A 21,991-nucleotide genomic window follows, 5' to 3' on the forward strand; every position below is an offset into this window, starting at 1 on the left:
AGTCCCACTGCGTGAGCTGTGAGCGGCTGCTTTAAAGTGCGTCTGCAGCCAGGCCTGCGCTGATGAAGCAATTTGCAGAAACACCATCTCCGTGCAGACGCAGCAGCGCTTTCCTGCAGGGAGACGACTGCGTTTGTGTTGATGAATTATCTTTAGAACACCCACCTACTCCCTTACACTCCACCCCTGACGTAGGCAGACATATAACATTCAACTAACAGCGTTTTAAAGAGATCCCTTTGATGTAAAGAAGATATTTTTTATGTTATAATGAAATTTTTCTCATTATTATAACCACATTATTCCATTTTAGCAAGACAAACAACAACGAACCACTTGTTATATCACAAAATATACATATGTCATTAAAATAACAAATGTAAAACATGACAAAAGAATATTTTGAGGATTGAAGTTGATTTGTTGTATGTGTATGTTGCTTGTACAGATGAACGAAAGCACACGTGTGATGTCCATTCATACCTGAAAAACACAAAAACTGTACAACAAACTACAGGCGAACAAATACAAGCATCAGTTCAATGAAGTTAATATATCAAGATCTTTCCTCCATCTTTCAGTGCCAAATTTTGTAAGGTGATGCTATTATGAGGCTCGCTGAGCATCAAGTAGTCTGAAAGGCAGAAGAGTGGATTTCCAGTCAATAGTGAACACAAAGAAAGAAAGAAAAGGGACAAAAGCAGTAAAATCAAGTCAATTCTATGAACATTTATGAATGTAACCATTATTATTATTCCTTATTCAAAACGATACAGTCTAAGACTTCTACAAGTTCAATCTTCAATTATTCTCTGAGCACGTCATAACTTCCATATATCACTATTACAAATAACAAAAAGTGGGTTTTCCTGTAAGAGGAAGGGATGCAGGCCTGTTTAAACACAGGCACGATGCTGGTGCATGATATTTGCTGGGAAAACCTCCTCAATAACGTTTAAAAAGAAATAAATACTAACACTTCCAGACAAAGGTAAACATTAGTCCCAGTGCGAGATCTTCTCTTCACATGCACCATTTTGCTCCGACGATCAACAATCCCACAGGGAGAAATCCATCATAGCAGAGGCAGAAATACCAATTTTTTCATCCGACAGCGGTCTCAGTAGACCAGAATGCAATGCAGCCACAAAACGTATTGTCTTTTGACTACTGGTTGATTTGCTTTCCACCTACATGTTTAACCCCACGGCTGAGAGGAACAAGTACACTCCTGTTCTCTCTCTCCCGGCCAGATGGTTTCAACAAAGTTTCCGGAGTATTAAAAGTCAGGAGAGAAAGTACAGACTCACAAAATGTTCAATGTGAAAAGTGCACGATGTAACACACGTGCACACACTGGAAAAAAGACTGATCATGAATTCATATTGGTTACGTACAATGGTACAACAGTATGCAAGGATGATTCTTCCTCTTTGGACTGAAATTCCAGTCGGTAGACTTGTGGTTTTAACCTTTTTGGCTTGTGAGCCCTAAAAATGAAGCAGCTCGTGACCTCGGCACAGGCGATGGACTTGTGTAGGAGTTTTATCTTCGGAGGCCTCAGGAGGTATTTCATCAGAAAAACAGGGAAAAATCAGGTAAAAAGTGGAAAAATAAACATTATTAAATGAATTAATCATAATTAAAAAGCAGCATGTATTGGTTTTTGGTCACTTGACACTAGTGGAACAAGCTAGACAGCAACGACATACTTCATAAAACAGTTTTGGCTAACACGTTAGCAGGCAGTTGCAGATATGTGACAACACTAGCATTCATGTATTATATATTTATTGATTTCCACATGTATTTCCACATTTTCTCTGTTTTGGCAAACTTTATGACACTCATTCAAACAAATGCATTTCAGTAAAGTTTGGGGCCATAAGACTTAAACAATAAGCTGAAAGACGCTAAAACTCTGAACTGAGTGAACCGGCAAGACTGAGTGATAATTCTCTGTGGGTTTGTCACTACAAGTGACCGTTTTCACATTAAATCACTTTATTATTATTATGATTGTTCAGTTGTGTTGCACAGTGGGGTGAGTGGTGGGTCAGGTGGGTGCAAGAGAACTAAGGAGCCACAATTAGCTTCATTTCTTCATGACTAAATACTGCTATTATGTGTAAAATATAGCTGTGGTCTAGTGTGTTAACCTTTGTATTCTGTACAACATTTACAGTTTAAACAACAGTTGAGGCTATTTTACCCTGCAAAGGTGGAGTGAACAGCGGCTGTGGCGCATGTGAATGTGTTTATACTGTTGGCAGGGTGTAATTACAGCACTGTGGCTTTTTGCATAAGTAATTAAAACTCACAAACACTGGTCTTCAACCACTGAATGCTAAATGCTAACGACAACCGAAAATGCTAGAAGTGAGTGAGCTCTAATCCTAACATGCAAGAAAAAAGCAATTAAGGATAAAAAACTGATGTCAAAACAGTAAAAAGACACACACACACACACCCACACACAGAAACCTGAGATAAAAACGAGCCAGATAAAAGCCATTTCTGACAAACTTTGTTCAGCTGCAATCTCCACGAAAAACCTCAAAGAGTGCGATGAAATAAAGCGAGCTGCTAATATGAAAGTAAACGCGGTCGCCAGGTTCAATGTTTCCATGTAGGTGAGTCACCTGTTTCCTCATCCGAGCTGACGCTGTTGTAACGACCCCCCGAGGTGGGACAGCCGGTGTGGAAAGGGTGATCTGTCATGTCCAGTGTGAGCGAGGGGGACGTCAGCGAGCTCCAGAGTGTGTCGCCGTGAGCGTTTGTGTGCGTCCGTGCGCCCAGACAAAATGTTTGCGCCCGTGTTTTCGACTCACCTCACGGTGCCAGACAAGGTTACGGTTATTATGACCATAAAGAAGCCCGGAGCGCTTCTCTTGGCGACGGTTATTGTGTCCTGCGATTATCTCCCATCAGCCCACGGCCGTCACATCCTGCACATTCCCCCACTGACACGAGCCCACTGCCACTTAATTTCATTGTCGATTATCTGCTCGAGCGCAGGGAAGAAGAGCAGCTCTCCTGAATTAAGTAAATTGGAAGCGATAGGAGTGAGGAAGAAACCTCTGATGTAATGTATCGGTTGACCTTGTGCCCCCCCCTTCCCATCTGACTCCAGCCTGCTGGGTAATGGAGGTTATTTCCCCTCATGTCTCTTGAGTAACACGGTTTTGGTGTTTATCTCTGAAAACTTTTATCAGCTGCAGTCTCCATAGAGGTAATATCCATTTCTTCCCTATTCATCTCTTTCACCCACACAGACACATTCATACACTCACGTAAACAACACACACACACACGGCACCTCGAGTGAAGTGTGAATAATAGCAGCTATTAATCTCCCGGACACTTTGAGGTTTGATTGAATTTGTTCCGTGAAGCTAGCCTTGACACCGCGTAGGATTTTCCATCTATTCAGGCTTCACGTTGTCACTTTTTTTTCTGCGGTAAACCCGCAAATTTGTGTGATGAATGCGAAGGACTGCAATCACAGCAAGCTTATCAGCGAGGAGGGGCCCGGACGGGAGAGAGGAGATGATTACAGGAGGTCAGGCAGAGCGAGAGCGACTGGACGTCACGGACAGACAAACTACAAACTACAACGTCTGCACATGGCGACTGCTGCGTGTGTGAAAGATCATTGTCGTGGCAAATAAAGTGTGGTTAAGGGACTGTTAAGGTTAGGAAAGTCCAGCTGAAGTTTAACTGGTCTGCACCTAAAGCTCACATTTGTGAATCTTTATTCTTTTTTAATGAAGAAACAAGCACAAGTGTTTTGGCTGGTGAGCAGTGCCACATGCACACAATTAGACCAATCAAGCACTGGCATAGACGACTTGGGGATGCTGAAGAAAGCGGAGAAGAAGAAAGAGAAACACCTGGTTAAGGTGGGATAAGATCGAGGTGGATTACAGGTCTGTGATGAGACAAACTCTGGTCTGCAAACACATCCACCACCTCGACCTCCACGCCCTCGCTTTCTTCCTCGCTACATAAAAGACACACCGCTTCCTCCGCTGGTGCTGAATGTTAGCAACGGCTATTTATTCTTCCCTGTCTGATGGCTTTTCAGCAATATTGCTCCAATCCAATTGTACAATTAATGGCCAGAGTATGAAAATTCTGCCTTTTTTACGGTCCACTTTAAATGTAATTGTGATTCATGATGGCTTTCTCTCTCTGAATTTGTCTTATCTTCTCAAAGCCTGCAGTCATTTTGGCCAAAACATGGCATTTTATGTAGATAATACTGACTTGGCAGTGAGTTGAATATTAAATTGAGCAGTGGTTGTTCCTTCCACCTTGCCAGACTTAACAACAAGCAGCAAATGCTGTGAGCTACAGCCAATTAATAAATGTAAAACACTTGCTGCAAAATCCAGATCAATAGGAACTTCTGATGTGTATCCATGTGCAGTATGTGCAACAGCTCAGGATAAAGGCCTCAGCACGACAGGCACAAAATGTTTGCATTTTCCTCCGCGGTGTTCTCACAAAGCATTTCGTGTTGACAAGTTCGGAGAAAAATGTCAAACAAGTCAAACAAGAAAACGTCTGTGAGGTTTTTTTCCCCATAACACGCTCTGTCTATAAATTCATGCATTCCATCTCTGCAAAGCCCGCTCGAAATAGCCTTGTTTTCACATTTAAAGCTGTGTTGTCTGTCAACAGCACGGAACCAGCCAAACCAGGCTCTCAGGCATCTGCTGAGGATTTCCCAGTACGAACCGAATCAGACAGGGGGAAACTGCGAGAGAGGAGGCAGATCGAGTCGATGGAGGCTTAAGCCTGGCTTAGATTATCTGAGACAGAGAGGAGATGAAATGAGAGAAATGGGGCCAGAGAGCGAAAGGTAAAAAAACAAATGGAGAAAAAGAGAACGAGCAGACAAGTATGCAGAAAACACAGCCCGCCATTATTCTTGTGAGACACCTTTATGGGAGATTACAAGTCTTTTTCAGGCATCGATCGACGCTCTGTGCTATTTTTCCATCTTTAAACTCCTCCATCCTCCCTCCTGGAAAGCAGTCGTCTTCTCCTCCTTTTCCCCACCGTCTCTTCGGGCGTGTTCCCAGCGGTTCGTGTTTCTGAAGCAAAAAAATTGCAAGTGAGATGTGGGTCAGGTGAGGAGTGAGATGGATGTGCTTTTAATACAGATTAATTACCTCCCAAATAAGGCAATGAACTCCCCACGGGTCCCCACCAGAGTGTCCTGGACCGCGGTTTATGACTGAAAGAGTCCATTTTGTCGAGAAGCAAATTAAAACAGCATCTCGGACCCAACGTGTGGACAAAAGCAGCTCAGCCCTCTGCTGCAGATGTGATGCATGAGATGTAAAAGTGACCAAACCTGCTAAATCAGTGTTAAACGTCTTAGTGCAGTGGGCTGTAGGAGTTTAATCAAAGTCAATGACCCAGCGTAAAAGACCAGGAGGGTTTCAGAGTCCGGGAGCAGAAGCTTTCAGCTATGGCTGTCAGACATCATTGGGGAATATCTCTACGAAGACTGATACAACTGTGCTTCTGTCTGTCAGAGCCAGGGGACAACGAGCTTAGCCTAGCATAACACGTGAAAAGGCAAAAAGAGCGAGCAGAGCCTGGCTCTGTCCAAAGTTAAACTCATTCTGTTTGATTGGTTGTCTCGCTGTATCCCCCTGCTTTCAGTCCTTGTGCGACACACTTTCAACACCGGCTTTTTGTTATTATGAGCAGCACACGCTTGTTTGTTTGTTGTTGTTGTCATGTTGGTTTTTGAGCAGTGAGAGCAGAGAGCATGGTTTACCGTCTAATTAACCACTTAATATAACGTTTTTTTTTGCCTGCCAGTCTGTTTGACTGACAGTTTTATTGATCACCGATAGCAGTGACTTGAAATGTAAAAAAATGTAAATGTAAAAAAAAAAAAAAAAGTAGCTTGGCTGCAGTAAACTTTAGCCAAGCCGCGGTAGCTTAGCTCGCCACAGGCTGAAGCTTCATTTAATGTGAGGTAACTGGTAGCGTAGCTCACCTGCCCAACACACCAGTTACTCTGAAATGTAACAAACTGATCACAAAAACATCATAAAACTGCTCAGAATGTTGTCAGAACACTTTTTTCTTGGGTCTTAGTGTAGTTATATTGTAATCAAAAGAAAATGAGGCTTATCCTGAGATCAGTGTTACCATGAGACCACTGCAGACCTTCCATAAAAGTCCATCTGTTGATCTCACATGGGGGCCATCACAATGGATAAAACATATGAATTAAAGTAGCTCTCCGTCCTGGCATGAGGTTAAGGATACTATATTTCAGCTGCAGCTGTTTTGAAGAGAGGTTTAATTCTGTCCTTTGAACACATGCAACAATAACTAATTAACCATTTTCCCAAACGTATCTAACAAAGTAGCTTCAGGCCTTGACAGCTTCACTTCACTAAGCTTTAATTAAGACAACAAGGATTTAGTATCCTCCCATCTCATTTGCTGGAAGATGAATGCAAAGTGGCCAAATTCTGCATCTCTAGAGTTTAAGAATGAATATAAAAAGATTGCAATTAATAGTGTATGAAAAAACAAATTTATGTAGCGTTACTTCCACCTCAAACTCAGTTGACATGAACACATCTGAAACACAATGGATGACATGATGAAGGGGGGACCTGAGCGTCCCCCCTCATCATGAGGTTTGGAACGATTGCGCTCTACATTGCAGTAAATGGCTGAGCTGCCTCAGTAGCCTTTGGACAGGCTGAGTGAGCGCAGCTGTTTGCATGGATGCAAGCGGCAAGACAAGACGAGAATACAGAGATCACCTTCATATACATCAAACAGACTGACTCCCAAAGACTCTGCATACTGCACCGCAAATATGAGTTGCAGACTTTCCCCGGGTGTTTTAAATTATAAAAATACTGACATCAAGTACACAGCAAGCCTGTACCTGGTACCTTTACCTGCTCCCTGAATCAAATGATCTTGATCTTCACAAGCCCATCAGGTATTTATGAGACTCCACTGTCATGCAAATATTCCTCCTAAGCTTGCAGATGGTCATAAATATGAGCGGGCTGCCTCGGGAAGAATGTGAGGTTGAGCTTCATGCCTCCACCGCTTCCAGGAGATCGGTTTCCATCCCAGGCCATTAAGAGTTAATTTATCACTCGTGCAATTGAAATTCAGCGTGGCTGTCACACTTATCTCTGTCAAGCCCCTGCCTCACGTCCTGATGCATGCTTCCTATTTAAACCCCATCTATCTGTTATGGATGACAGAAAATAATTCATTCTGCTGAAATGCTGTCATTGACAAGGACAGATATCAATATTAATGCCAGATATCAATATTAAAGTTTTGCTTTACTTATCCGAGTTGTTCTGCCGCAGGGGTTGACTTTCTGCTGCCGGACACACTTGGAGTGACGGCAAGATGTGATCCACGCAGAGTGTGATTGCCTATAAACACCAAGTGACAAGTACGTCATTTATGCAGCGATGCAAAGGCGAACGCGTGAGTCCGGAGCTTATTCTGCACCGCTGCCATTGATTTGTTTTGCAGAGGAGTAATTTCAAAGCAAATTTGAATTGTTCATTCTCAGAGGCAGCCGGCGTCCAAAATCGACTTTTGTTTGATGTATATTTATCAAATGTTTAAAACGTGGCAGACAGGATGAAGATGAATAGCTCCTGTGCTTTTGATTGCTGAACTGCAGCAAGTTTTGACCTTTGAGTCTGAGTTTGACGCAAATAAATATCAGCTTCACCGACCTGCATCCTCCAGGTGGGAAAACAGCTGACTGATGCTCGTATGAACACAGGCATCATGCAGCGGCGTCATGTGTCCAGGTGAAACTCAACAGTTTTACCTCACTGTCATTGAATTTTTAAGATACAACCCTGTGTTGATCTGTATGGTGGAGGTGCAGTGCTTTATGCTACCTGAATTAATGCTGTGTCAGATAAACGGAGCCTGCAGAAAGTCTTGTATATATTTGTTTGCCCTCTCTGCTCTGCTACCTGGATGCTCATATGAACATGTAATATGACATTCTGAAACCTCTGGTGCTTAAGTCACTAGCAGTTATACTAATGTCCCTTTAGCTGCAGAAGACTTTATTTCTGAAGCGCTCAATAACTGCCAGATTTAATCCAATTAAATCAACCAGTTTCCATTAGCTACACTACCTGTCTGTCTATGGGAGACTCTCGAAAGATCGCTAAAACCAGCAGAGAGGGGGTCACGTGACTGCCAGGGGTCACCCAACTATCCCTACTGCTAGCAAGCTTATTTGTTAGCATGCCTATTATTACCTAATAGACCACACTGGCTGTGGGTTGGTATGGTACACGTTTCATAGCACAGACAGACATTCAGAATGAAAACATATAGAGATGTATGGATGCTGTAGAAGTTATGTTTGCATGATAGACTATTACGATTTTTGATTTTGCATAAAAGTTTTATTAACATTTGCTGCAGTTTGACCGACTTTTCAAGAAGAGTTGTGTAATGCACTTCTTCACCTTTTACCTACCTCTACAGTTCAAGTTGAGACACTGGCAAGGCTGCAAAAGAGAAGCCAACTGATGGTCTACAACTGCACTAGACTAAACTGTAGCCCTTTAGCTGGAAGGAACCAAGTGTCCTGTCTAGAGAGGGGTCTTTTATAGGAGTTAGAGTTAGATGCAGTAAAAACACAGAAAAGGGAAATTTTTGCTTCCAAAGTTTACAGAAAGCTAATGCACTTATGTTTTTAAGTAATCAAAAACTTGTTGCATACACTCACACACACAGGGCACATCCAAACATCACAGTAATCAAGCAACAAAAAGAGCACAGCTTCAGGCCGAGCCACTTGCACAGGGAGTGATTGTTATCATTTGAGGAAAGCTGCGGCGCCGTGATGCTTCCCAGCGTCGCTCTGAAGACACTTTTGTCAGAGGAAGAAGAGGATTGTGCAGCGGCTCCACAGCTGCTCTCAACGAGCCTCTTTTCTGTCACCTTGGTATAACTGCGCCTGCACAGATGGTAGATTGCACACCGCCAATTTATTCCACGGCTATTTTCTCGTAAACATCCTCTGTGCCTCAAAGGACAGGTCACGAAGAGGTCGCGCTAGCTGGAAGGCTGAGGAGAACGTATTCAGAGCAAAAGAATATGCATGAGAATATGAATATGCACAGGAGGATGAAAGAAAAACGCTGCTTTTTCCTGAGATGCTCTCTGAAGCGGATTATGCAGCGTTAAAGAATTTGCCTCCAGCCTTCACATCTAACCAGACCACAATGCCAAACCAAGGTCTACTCTGCGCCCTAACAGTTTTTATTCCTACTCAAGGCTCCACAGGCCTGCCTTCCGATGCTTTGTTTTGAAATCTGAGTGTTCCCAATTGTCTAGCACTCCGCCTCGCTCGTTATGAGGTTCATTTACCACAAGCCCCGGAATAATCACTCGCTTTTCATTTTCCCCAAGCTTTAGCCTTTTAAATGCTCTACCACTGGCTTCTTTGGCCAATTACAGAGCAGACTTTCTATTACTCAGCATATTGTATCAAATTGCATATGCCATAGGGGGTGATCAGAGGAATGCAAAACACAGCACTGAGGATAAGAAGCCGGGAATAACAATTATTTCACATGTATACTACTGGGCAGACTATGCTTGTGCATTTTTTCAAGAAAATAAAGTCATTAACTGATAACATACCGCGGCTGTTAGGGGTTGAATTCTCTTCTTTCATGCACAATAAACCTAAAGAACAAACGCACCCTAAACTGATACACTGGAGTAAAACTGTTTCAATTATATTTTAGTTTCCAAAACTGTTCTAGAAACTGATCAAAAAGAAGTGTTTGACGTAAAGATGCCAAGCGGGAATAGATTTATTATGAAGAAATCATAACAGCAACGGTGTGTTTTCTGCCTACAAACTCCCACAAGGTTTTCCGAGCGAAACTGTTTGAGGAAAGAGCCTCGCCACAAGTGCTTCCCACATTTTTATGTTTATCTTTGCAAGTACTGAACTGAAGACATTTTTCATTTCTCCGGCACCAAATCCCGCAGGAGAGCTGCTGCTCCCTCAGATGATGATGATGCCTGGAACAAAGAGTTCACAAATCCGGTGTGTGCGCACACACTCACACGCACACACACACACACACACACACACACACACACACACACCTGTAGGCATCTGAAGCTGGAGCAACCTAATTACAGTGATGTTGTTTGGTGCAGATTTGTCCATACGTGCCTCCACACATGTATGCTATTCGGCGCTTTAAGCTAAGAATAAGATGCAGGAAAACAGAAATTAACAATCAATATTAATCTTGTCTGTTTTTCAGAGGCATCAAAGTGGGAAATGATTGAGTGGTTCACTGTTTTCACCTTCAAGAGAAACGAAAGCAAGAAAGGAAAGAGATTTCAGAGCAGAGCTACTGTTCATGACAGATAATAAGCTTCACTCACAGGTTCACCAGTGAAGACCTGTGAACATCCAGGTTTTATTACACTCACCAGAATGTGTGGATATTAGATCAGCAACACTGCACATCACACAGCTTTTCTATATGTGTAGTCTGTGTGTGACACAGTCATGATGAGTGCAATCACTGACAATCCCTCCCCATAATAATCCTCATACAGATGCAATGATGGGTCACTAAACTTCTGCCTGTGGTTGGTTGTGTCAAAACAGAGCTTCAAGGTGAGCAGATGAATGAAGACATCCTTCTGCTCAAACATCCAAGTGAGGGATGCTCTCTTTGACTCTGCAACGCTCCTGCAGGTGCGTACAATTTGCAGTCTGTGGTAAACGGTGGAGAAACAAAGTAAAATAAATAGAAAAACAGAAGTAAGATGCCTCAAAGAAAAGCAGAAATTAATGAATATGTGTTTTTGTTGTCCAGATCAAATGAAATAATTGATAGATGAAGCTACGCACCTCTATAATTCTACTAGTTAAGACATTATGGTTGAAGACAGCCATTCATCTGCTAATTACACAGATGCTGCATTTGATTTAATCACACGCTGCCGGCCACTTACACACACCGACACCTGAATCGAAAATCACTCGGCTGCGCTGCTTGCAGCGCCACACGGAGGCTGTCGACCGCCAGTGACGCGATGAGAGCTTCAACCTGAGCTCAGCTGCTGCTGAATGAACAGCTTTCATTTCTACCACTCGTGTTTTCCCACAGTCAAACCGCAGCGTAATCTACTTTCGCTGGTGCATTAACTTCCAGATAATGTGTATTAAATCCAGCTGAATAAAAACTTTCATTTGTTTTCTGTAATAAATACAATATCAAGCCTTATAAAAGCGGTTTATTTAATCTCAAGTAAATGAAAAGAAGAAAGCACTCAAAAATGTAATATTTGTCCTCAGTACACACTGCACTTGCAGTACATCTGCTCTCCTTCATGTTCAAGTAATAGAAAATATAATAGTCTGCAGCACTGCCCGAGACAAATAACTGCACATTACACATTAACAGAAGTAACATTCACTTGGGAATGCAAGCAGCCGATATCTTCCCGCCGTCCGGATACGCTTTGAACAAATGTTTTTTTCATTGCACGAAACAAAGATCTGTGGATGTGTTGTAAGAAAATATGTCTGCTTCTGGGAGGAAAACACGTCCGCTCACCGTTTCCGCCGCTCTCCTACATGATACGAGTGTTTTTTTTTTAGCATGTTTAAACGAGTCATTACGTTGTAAACTCACCACGTTCCTCGCGACAGCTGCCGCAGTGCCAGACAGTACATCCAACATTAACACCTTGTTCAGAAAGTACAACAACTGAAAATATATGAGGAACATTCATAATTAGAGCTGGAGATCAACCCAAGAGGCGAATGTCTGGGTTCAAAGAAGTGTGTTGGCATTGATGTAATCTGCAGTTTAGTAATTGGGGACCGTTTGTGTCTTGTATAAATGAGTGCTTTAACACAAGCCTCTCAGCTTCCTGTCTTGTACTTTCCTATAAAAATCATAGTGCTGCTGGCAATGACAACCAACAGGCTGAACATTTTGCACATTTTTGGAAAACAGATTTCCAAATTTGTGCCTACTTAGTGAGTCTGAGCTGAGTGGCTCTCATAAACACCTTGACGTGAGGGTGGATAGAGAATACAGATGAGTTTGCTTTGGCCTTGCACTATAAATAATCCTGGCAAAGCAGTCAGTGCCTGGACAAAGTCCCGGATGCTTCGTCGATACTGCTCCTTCAGCTCAGCGCTACGTGCTGTACAGTATGATGGTGAAGCAGGGGATAAGAGGACATTCTACGCCTCCCTGACTCTACCGCCGGCGCTAGTGCTAACCGTCCTGCTAACATTTCAGGTGTTTCTTGCTGGTCATGTCGTTCCAGATGCGGTGCATCTCCTCGGGGGAGATCTGGTGGACGGTGACCACCCGGCGGTAGCGGCAGAGGCTGTAGGCCATCTTCCAGTGGTTGAAGCCGCTGTTCTGGAAGGGGTGGATGCCCAGCTTACGGAGACACACGCCGACGTACACGTCCTCCAGGTGCAGCAGCCTGGTGTGTAAGGAGGTCTTGTATATGAGCTCGGCCACGTCTGCCGAGAAGATGTAGCCGGTGCCGGAGCAGAAGGGTGGGTACTTGCTCTCTGGGTACAGATCCCTGGGCATGTACCACTTGCTGCGCATGTCTCTGATTGGCCCACCGTTGATGACATAGCCAGTGAAGTACCTCCTCCTGGGCTTGGTGGTGGGCTTCAACAGGTTGTAGATGAGGTTCTCCATGTTGACAAAGATGTCACTGTCCGTCTTGAGGACATATTGCGCCTTAGAGCAAAATGTGGCCACCCAGCGCATGCCCATCAGCGTCTTCAGTGTAAGGTTGTGATAAGAGTCAATGAAATCCTCCACCACAATGTCATGAAAGATCTGACTCTCCTGCTCCACCATCTGGTTGAGGACGGTATCAGTGCTGCGGCCCAACAAGAACAGCGTGACCACACGCACGTCCGGAAACGTGCTCTCGTCACCCCATGTCTCTCGGATGGCCTGACGGGCGTCGAACTCCTTGTGGGTGGTGCTGATCAGGATGACGAGGAAGGGGGGCTCCGCCTCGCACTTCTTGGCCTCGTTGATGAGGTAGTCGAAGTCGTGCGGGTTGAGCGAGCGCGTGCGGATGTTGGTGAAGGTGGCGTTCTTGTTCAACTTGGGTGTTTTGCGTATGGGGATCGTGAGCTGGCCCCCGTAGGAAGTGGAGGGGCGGGACACACTCAGGTACCACAGAGCGCTGGCCCAGCAAACCACTGTCAGCAAGTATAAGCAGGAGACCTTAGAAGGCATCGCTGTTCACTTGGCTGTCGTTACCAGTGGCAGCAGCGTTGTAAACGTTGAGGCCACGCCTCCATGGGTTGTCTCAGATCTGGCGGCGCAGCTTGAGGCTGCCTCCGCAACACAGCTGACATTAATTTTAGATAACGGACATCTACTGTCTAGTGTCGGTGTTGTGACTGAAAAGGAGCATTGCAGAGATTTCTTATCAAGTCTGCGGCCTTACTGTGTCCCATCGCAGCTGGCAGGAACGTTTTCAGCTCTCTGTGGCGGCATCTGAAAAAAGATGAGAAAACAGACCGTCAGCGGCGACACAAATCAAGTGCATAATGAAACGGCAGGCGGACGATAAGCGCGCTGACTGGAGGTGTAACTTCTAACATACTCTGCTTTGTTTTTATCAAAAGGCATTTATAGCAGCAAGGCGTGTGACATAGTTAACAACATTTCTTACTCCCTATTCATTACAGCCCATAACGTCAGTCGCCTTGCTAGGCAGTCGGCGCTGCGCCACGGCCAGTTACCCTATCTTTCCATCACTGCCTCTGATAAGAGCTCTGTGGTCTGAAGAAAGTGAATATCCCAGGAAACCCTCTCCATTGATAGGGCCTGCTCTGCCTCAGCTCCGACCACTTTCTGTTTGCAAACGCTGTTTATCTCCCTCTTATCCTCCCTGGACCAGACACAGGCTGGCAAAGTCTGAGAGGAGGAGGAGGAGGAGGAGGAGGAGGAGGAGGAGGAGGAGGAGGAGGCGGGGTGAGACAGAGAGGGAGAAGGATCAAGGCAGAGAAGGTGAAAGTGAAACGTTCTCATGGGAAAAGATTAATATCCACCTCCTCTCAGTCTCCTGGTCTCACTCCCCATTTACTCCTTCCTTCCCCATCCTTTCCAGACCTCAATGTCAAACTGAACTTGGCGTGTGGATTTTACATATTTTTCTCTGTAATGAGCTTCTCCTTCGTTAGCTGGATAGGCACTGCTGTGGAACTGCTCTAATTGGACACACTGACAGACCATAAGGGGATGAATTTAAGCTCTAAATATGGAAAAAGCACACATTTATTATACTCAAATGCTGCATGCGTCCTGTATTTAAACATCACTTTGCATTCAAAGGCACTGATGGATAACCAATTCACAGGATTTTAGGTGTCTGAAAGCCAAACTAAATCTAATCCTTCTTTACAAACAGACTTTTCTATTTGCTCCAGACATAATCTCCTTTGATGTAACAGCAGCCCTGCTCTTATTCCAGGGAAATACTTCCTTCTTTTCTTTTTTTTTTACCATGCATAACTGATGATGAACAAAAAAAGTGTTACAGATCTTATTAGAGATACTGAAATGTGCAAATATGCTGCTTGTGCTCTGTTTCAAAGATGGAAGGGCTGAGATAAAACTAGCTCATTCTTTTATCAGACTCCAGATTTTGCGATTTGCGGGGCGCCATGGTTCTTTTCATCAGGACTTTTCTGTTACCCCCACCACCACCACCACTACCTACTATCACTTCTACTATCACTTCCCTCCCTTTCGTTCCCCTCTCTCTTTTTCTTTCTGAAGCAGAGTCATCAATCTCATGGTCCAGTAGAATCCATCTAATCATGGCTGCTTTTCCACACCTCCTCCCTCTCAATCACTCCCTCCTTCTCTACTTCAGTGGTTGCTTGATCCATCTTCATATGTCTCACTACCTCCCGTTCTTAGCCTCCCTCTCAATCCTCCTGGCTTTTTATTGCTTTTGTCTGCGTGACTCCTCATTTCAACATTCCCACAATATCATCTGAGCTACCTTTACCTTTCTTACCTGCCGTATTTCTCTCTGATGGGGCTGTAGGATTCTTCTCCTCACAGCTCGCCTCTAACTTATTGACAGCTTCTATCGCATTCAGTCTCCCTTAAAGCCACTCAATCTCCTCCACTTCTCCTCCCTCTCTCTCCGGCAAAACCACTAAATCATCATATTCATCCCCTTTCCTTGACCTGGATCGCTCCTCGTTCCCCTCTTCCTGTTTGCAGATCGGCTTGTTTTCACCTCTGCCGTCTCCTGAGGAGGGTCTATTGGTTTCATAATCCTCCAAAACGACTGTACAATGATTTTGTTCCCCATTTTATCCCCATTTGGTGATGCGCCTCACGAAGTCCCGAGACCTAACTTCCCCTCAGAGCAAATTGAAAGATGGCTGTATCGTTTCATGCTGTCGTGTCACTTTGAATTACATTAGCACTCAGTGGAAGTCCTCTGCTGAATATGCTACGCTTCAAACTGAATATTAGGGCATGGGATCATAGTTCTAAATTGTGGTGATGCAGCTCTTGCAGTAGGAGATATTCAGTAATAACGGTGTTAATTTGTGGTTAGAAGAAACTGAGTCAGCATGGCCAAAACAGACCACACAGTCAACAGTCTGGTGAGAGATTCAAGTACCCGTTTGTGGCCAGATGAAGGACTATATTTATGTACTTTTGCATGAGTTGGAGTTTCCTGATTTGCAATTCTGCATTATGTTGCTTTTAGTGGTGTTTATTTCACCAAAATATCCATACAAACTGTCCAGACCGCTTTAATTGTTGCCTCCTTATACCTTGTTTTATATATTCACATATAAAATAACATCATATGTTGACTGACAGCAGAAAATGCTGCACTTTCACACATCTTATCATGTGTTTATTCGGATTTACTGGCCTCAAAAGAGCTTACAAAGAAATACGCTGACAACCAAGTAGAGATGGGATGAGAAAGTGACATCTTTACTGTAATATTACAGGGGGCAGAAGGTCGCTGTGTGGTTGCCATGTTTCACTCAATTTTAATGAACAAATGGTAAAACATGCGGAATAGCCGAATGCCTCTCACGTCATAAATGTTACCAAGGTTACCACATGATTTGCATTAACATATGCATCACTTAAAGGTCTCTTGTGAGATGGCATGTAAGGTCTTTTTTTTAAAACAGTAACCAGGTAAAATCACACAGCTACTATGATACAAGCCTGCTGCTATGACCCGATGATAAAAAAAACGCTTCTGATAAATGAAATACTTCACTGGTTTGTTTGAAGTGTCTGTGACAAACAATGAGACAGCTGTTAACTAAAATCTGAAAAGCTCTCTCCACACACTGTCTCCTCTACTGTGAAGTCGGCCAGCAGCCGACTTCCAAATCAGATCATGAGGTGAAAATAAAGTCCGTGCAACATCTGTCAAGCTTCATTCTGCACTGACCGACCAATCTCGTGATAAACTAATGAAAAGTTATTGAACCCTGCTGAATGTCTTAGTATCCAATGTTTTTAACCTGTTTGTTCTGGCATATCTGCACCTCAGAGAGTCAGGCTCCTGTTCTCACTGTGCAGGAACAAAAATACTGACTCATTTGCTGCTTTGCATCCTCAGTCGCTCATGAAGTTAATGTAATACAGTGATGTCTATGAATAGGATTTAAGTACTACTACTACTCCTTTGCCAGCAGTACTGTAGATCATAATAATGACTGCCCTGCTGATAAGAGGGCAGTAAAACCAGGCAACGAAAGAATAACTCCAAAATACCACATGCAATAAAAGCAAGTTTTAAGTGGTGAAAAGCGAGTGAAAAAACATTTAAGGGTAATAATTACAGTTACTATACACTCATAGGGATTACCACTACTAATCTGAAGTGGTTGTCATGACAGCACAGTGACAGAGGGAGAGAGACTCACAAGAAAGAAAAGCAGTTAGTCTGCTGTACGCCTGCATTAAGTGCTAAAGAGTTTTGAATGTAACCCCCCCCCCCCAGGAAGTCAATTTAGCAAGCTCATACTGAGCTCTGCTGCACTGGTGGCTGCTCCATTACGCCTCACACTGATCCACGACTCCACATTATTACCACCTTTGTGTGGAGGAGGAGACAGCTCTTAAAATACTTCTGCATGTTAGAGAGGCAGCCACCGAGACCACGGTACTGTCCAGCGCCGAGACGATTGATTGAGTGACAGAAAACCAATTGAACACGCAACAATTTTGATAAATGATTCATTGTTTAAGTCATTTTTCAAGCCAAAATGTCCAACATCCATTAGTTCCAGCTTTGCTGCTTTATAGCATTGCAAATTCAATATCTTTGGGTTTTGGACTGTTGATCAGAGAAAAAAAAAGCTTTTTGAAGACATCACCTTGGGCTGTCTGAGGTGTTCTTGACAAAATTATGAATCAGGTAAAGGTTTTACTATTGCACTTCCACAAATTTAGAGGATTTGCAACAGACAAGGACAGGATTTAAAATTGATGTGGCGGAGGTCTGGGGTTGGGGTTCAATCTTGTTTGAGTAATCTTATTGAATCCATTAATTAAATCTAATCCTTTAACTTTTACAAAGCTAAGAATAAGTAAACTAAAATTGATATCTGTGCTTTTTATTGGCTGAGAAAACAGAAAAAAACAGCTGGAGTTTACAGCAGCTGACACACTATCATACATTAAAGAAGTCAATTACAGATTTTACTATTATGAAGTATTTCTATGTGGCGCTCGCAGGAACTATGAATAGATGTGAATCATCTGCTCTGTTGTCTTTTCCAATCATGTGACCTCTATAAGCTGGAGCAAAACTCCGGAAGGCTCGTTTATTGTTGCACCAGATAATTGATCGCAGTCATTAGAGCAGCAGAGAGTGACCTTGCTCGGGGGGGAGGGGGTGGATGACTGCGCGTATGTGAGTCAGCGAGGGGAAGAAAAAAGCTGCACAGATGTGTTTCTGTGAGGTGGTTTAATACACTGTAATGCCTACTGTCGTCTGAATTGGAGGGTGCATGTGTGTGAGGGATGAGCTCAGACAGCATGCACACCTGGAGGTGAATAAATCATCTGCAAGCTCAGGGATGACATCTAACCTTCACGCTGCCTGTTTCAATTTTACAGATTTCTAATGACTGGCAGAGGAAAACAGGAAGGCAGCTTGCGTCACTTGCGCTTTTCATGACTGCTGATTTAAGCAAGGCTGTCAAAACGTTTCGTGTTCTTTACATTGCAGCATTATGATGTGGTAATAGCATCTGAAAGTGAGGCACGGCCTGTAAATATCATCCAATAACAGCAACAAAAAGAATCAAGTGGATGATGGAAACAAAAACACATTGCTTTTTATATCCGACGGAGGAAAAACTGGTACTCAGGACCAAATTATATTCATCAAACACAGTTGCCACTTTGACTTAGAGTGCCTGCATATGCTTTATGATTACTGAACAAACAACAGCTTCCCTGAAGGTACCGACCCAAACACTCCTTGCCCTCAACCACTGAAAGAAACTAGACTGTGAATGCTGTGATACTGGAGGGATGAGATTTTTTCAAGAGTTTCAACTACATTTCAGGATTTAAACAGAATCGCAGATGCTGACATGCGCTGTCCAAAGCCCATAACTCAACACCTTATCTCAAGCTTCTTCTGTTCAATGTGTGATAAGCTCAACAGGGGGTTTAGAATTGTCGTCCGCAAAAAAAAAACTGTCTTCTGTTCAATGTTTGATCCTCTTTTCTTCCAATCTTCTGCCAAGTATAAAACCCATTATGTCGGCTTCTAAACATTCAAAAGAGGAATTAATGTGTGAGGAATTTTACGGCAATGGCCAAATCGGTTCGTATCCCACCTAATATGAGAGAAGCACAATTAAAATGTCAGGGCTGGAAGGCTCCCAGTGTAGCACTAGCTATGCTTTTGTTTCCTGGATAATAAAAGGCTTCAATGATTGTTGTGGAGCAGCACAGCCAGCCGTATAGTCAGTATTACAGGCCACAGGCTGGACACTCTGGGCTTCGTGCGAAGCCTCTGAATGCAAAGCAGCTTACGAGTGACAGAGGAAATGGGATATCAATAGCGGCCAACAGATTTGGCTGCTGCACAGAGGCCTGATGCTCCATCCCCACTTCACTGCAGACTTGAGCCCAAACTGTGCCGGGGCATATCAGTCTGCGGCCAAGCAGCGCTTGCAGAAAATTCTCAGCGTTTGTTTTAACTCGCTCAGAGAACAAACGCTTGCCTCAAAGGACATTATAATGATTGTTGAAAGTTAAAACTAAAGTCAGTCCACTTCCCTGAACTTCAGAACTTATCAGGCATCATCAGCTGCGACTCCCACCCATCTGGTGCTTCACGCAGGTTAAAACACGCTGATAATGATGTGCAAAGGCTATTGTGATGGATAAATAAGCAGGAAAAATACACGTGGTTTGGTGCAGGAACACAGCTGCGTTTCATAATCACACAGTCAGTGTTTTCTCAAGAAAAATGACCGGATGAGCACAGGTGCATTCGGTTTGTTTTGCAGTGTCAAGGCCCATAATGAGAAACAACACTGGGTGTTTCTGAGGGTATTCAAAGAGCCGTCTCCACCACACCAGCCAGACCTGTGCTCTGAATGCTGAGCTCTCTCATAAATTGGAAATGACAACTAGATTCATGCAGATAATACATTTCGCTGTCCGACTGGGAGACATGTGCAATATTCAAGCTCGGTGCTGCATCTGGGTAAGTGGGGACGATGCTCTGAGAAGACACTGGAATTATGGAAATGCCACTGAGGCGGACTAAGCCCCTAAAACTACACATGAAGAGATATCAGCTGGTGAGGACAAAGGCTTGAGTAACAAGGAGACGAAGCACGGTTAAGTTGTTGCTCAAGAGAAGCGAAGGTGATCCGAGGAGTGAATGCTGTCCTCCTTGTTAGCAAAATGACCATAGTACATCCCCCTTGCTAACCTGCCAGCCCCCCTCCATCCTCTAGTAGCAGAGCGAGTGCAGGCGCAGATGGCTTGTTGAGTTAAATTTGTTAAACTAGTCTGTCTGACTCATTGATCCTTTATCTGACTGAGGTTTGTGCAGGTTAGAATCTAAGACCCTGATCATGGCTCTGAGATATCAGCAACCTGTGCTGTGTATTGATAAATCCATGGAGCTGTCCTTGGTGCTGAAGTACACATTGAGCATTTGTCTCTCTTTGTCTCTCAGTCTATACAATAAATACTGAATTCTATACTATATTGCAGCCTAAATACTCCATTAATGTTGCCACAATACCTGGGTTGGTAGCCTGAAATGCAGATAGCAACCTGCACACTGCCACAGAAAAAGTCCCTCAACACACATATTGTGCACATAATGTTCACAAAAATATAATAGTAATAGTTGAGGACCAGTTGATTTTCTTCCCTGTCATTTCATCTGTGCAGCTTTGTGTTTAAAATCTGATTGTACGTGTTCTTCTTTAAAGCCTTGATACTATTGAATGAATAATTAAGTGAGATTGTGTCATTTTTCAACATGTGGTATCAAAAAGTACTCAAACATTGATGCTTTTGACACCTTTTACTCTATAGAGTAGTGTCACCTTGATGATCAAAGTGACAGGCAGCACTGTGAGAGATCACAGAGACACACTGCTGCCTGTGGTATTCCTGTAACATTTCTATGATCATTTAGCATCTGTGCTGCTGAAAACAGACCCCAGAACAAGCCAGCTGTGTAACAAAGCATCCACAGATATAGTTCGTACTGAGGGTTAGTATTAAGTTTGGTTTGACTTTGGGCCATCCCCCCTGCTAGAAATGAACAAATCACAGCCTGATGACTGATTTGAGAGAATACGCTGGTGATAACCGTCATAGATTTGGATGTAGAAGCCAGAATCTTGTAGTGCTGATGAAATGTATCAGCTGTAGTCACTAGAGAGCCCAGATGCCTGGGGCTAGGCAGTGTTCGCTTTTTAAACTTTTACATTATCCAGGGCGCAGTTTTGCTGAGCACACACTCTCAGCACTTCAGCAGCGGCATGCCTCACATTCGTACACTCGCACCTGAGAGCTGCTTGGCTGCTCAGCGCGAGCACCTTTTTTTCACTGTCAGGCACTAAGCATCTGCATTGGAACAATTTAGCCACAAGTGCCTTGCTCAAGAGAAAGGCTACCAAAAACGCTGTGGAAAGCGACATTATGAGCCTTGTTGCTACCCGCTGTCACAGCCTGCTGCTACTCTGGAAGTGTGTGGTTCATGCTGCACGGATGCCGTCTCAACCAGCTTCTTCGACAACAGTATGACACACATACAAACAGTAAATGCATCTCTGCAATCAGGCACTTTTCCAAGGGCCTGAAAAACAGCAATACTTCAGCCCCTTTTAAAAAGAGTGGGCCGGATCCATCTGTGCTCCAACCACACACTCATATATACCCTTCATGGGAAAAATCAGTGAGAATATTCTCTAAAAACATCTAAATTAATTTAAACTGCTTTTTTTTTTTTGACAGATTCCCATCAGGATTCTGCCCGCATTATTGTGCGAAAACAGCTATTATTACAGCCCTGAATGATTTTCAAATGAACACTGACTCCTGCAAAATTTCTATTGTGGAACGATCACATTTCATGCTGTTTTGCCACGACTGAACACAACCTCTGGGCTCTCGGGTACTGCTATGAATTGCTTCAGGTCCCGCTTGCACGAGAGGATGATTTTTCTATTTCATTTCCTCTGGCAATCTTCCCTTCAAGCAGACTGGCATGAGGATCACTACCTGCCCACCTTTTTTCTAGTCAGTCTGCACTTGCTGTTTTTTTAAACAACATTAATTACCATTCTTGATGCTCAAATACAGACGATACACAAGGCTGTCTTTCACTGGATGACACACTGTCAGTCCACTGA

At 43.6% G+C, this 21,991-nt stretch overlaps 1 protein-coding gene across 1 annotated transcript; it reads right to left on the bottom strand.

Annotated features, from left to right (window-relative positions):
- Positions 1 to 12,329: 12,329 nt before the first annotated feature.
- Positions 12,330 to 13,316, bottom strand: LOC121627516 (beta-1,3-galactosyltransferase 1-like). Its single transcript, XM_041966447.1, has one exon. The coding sequence runs from the start codon at positions 13,314 to 13,316 to the stop codon at positions 12,330 to 12,332; it is 987 nt and encodes a 328-aa protein (XP_041822381.1).
- Positions 13,317 to 21,991: the final 8,675 nt, after the last annotated feature.

Source organism: Chelmon rostratus, chromosome 24 (assembly GCF_017976325.1).
Source record: "Chelmon rostratus isolate fCheRos1 chromosome 24, fCheRos1.pri, whole genome shotgun sequence".
In the NCBI taxonomy this organism is placed as follows: Eukaryota; Metazoa; Chordata; class Actinopteri; order Chaetodontiformes; family Chaetodontidae; genus Chelmon; species Chelmon rostratus.

What these genes read in the sequence shown, in the direction of transcription:
- LOC121627516 (XM_041966447.1), bottom strand. Translation starts at nt 13,316, where the DNA reads ATGCCTTCTAAGGTCTCCTGCTTATACTTGCTGACAGTGGTTTGCTGG.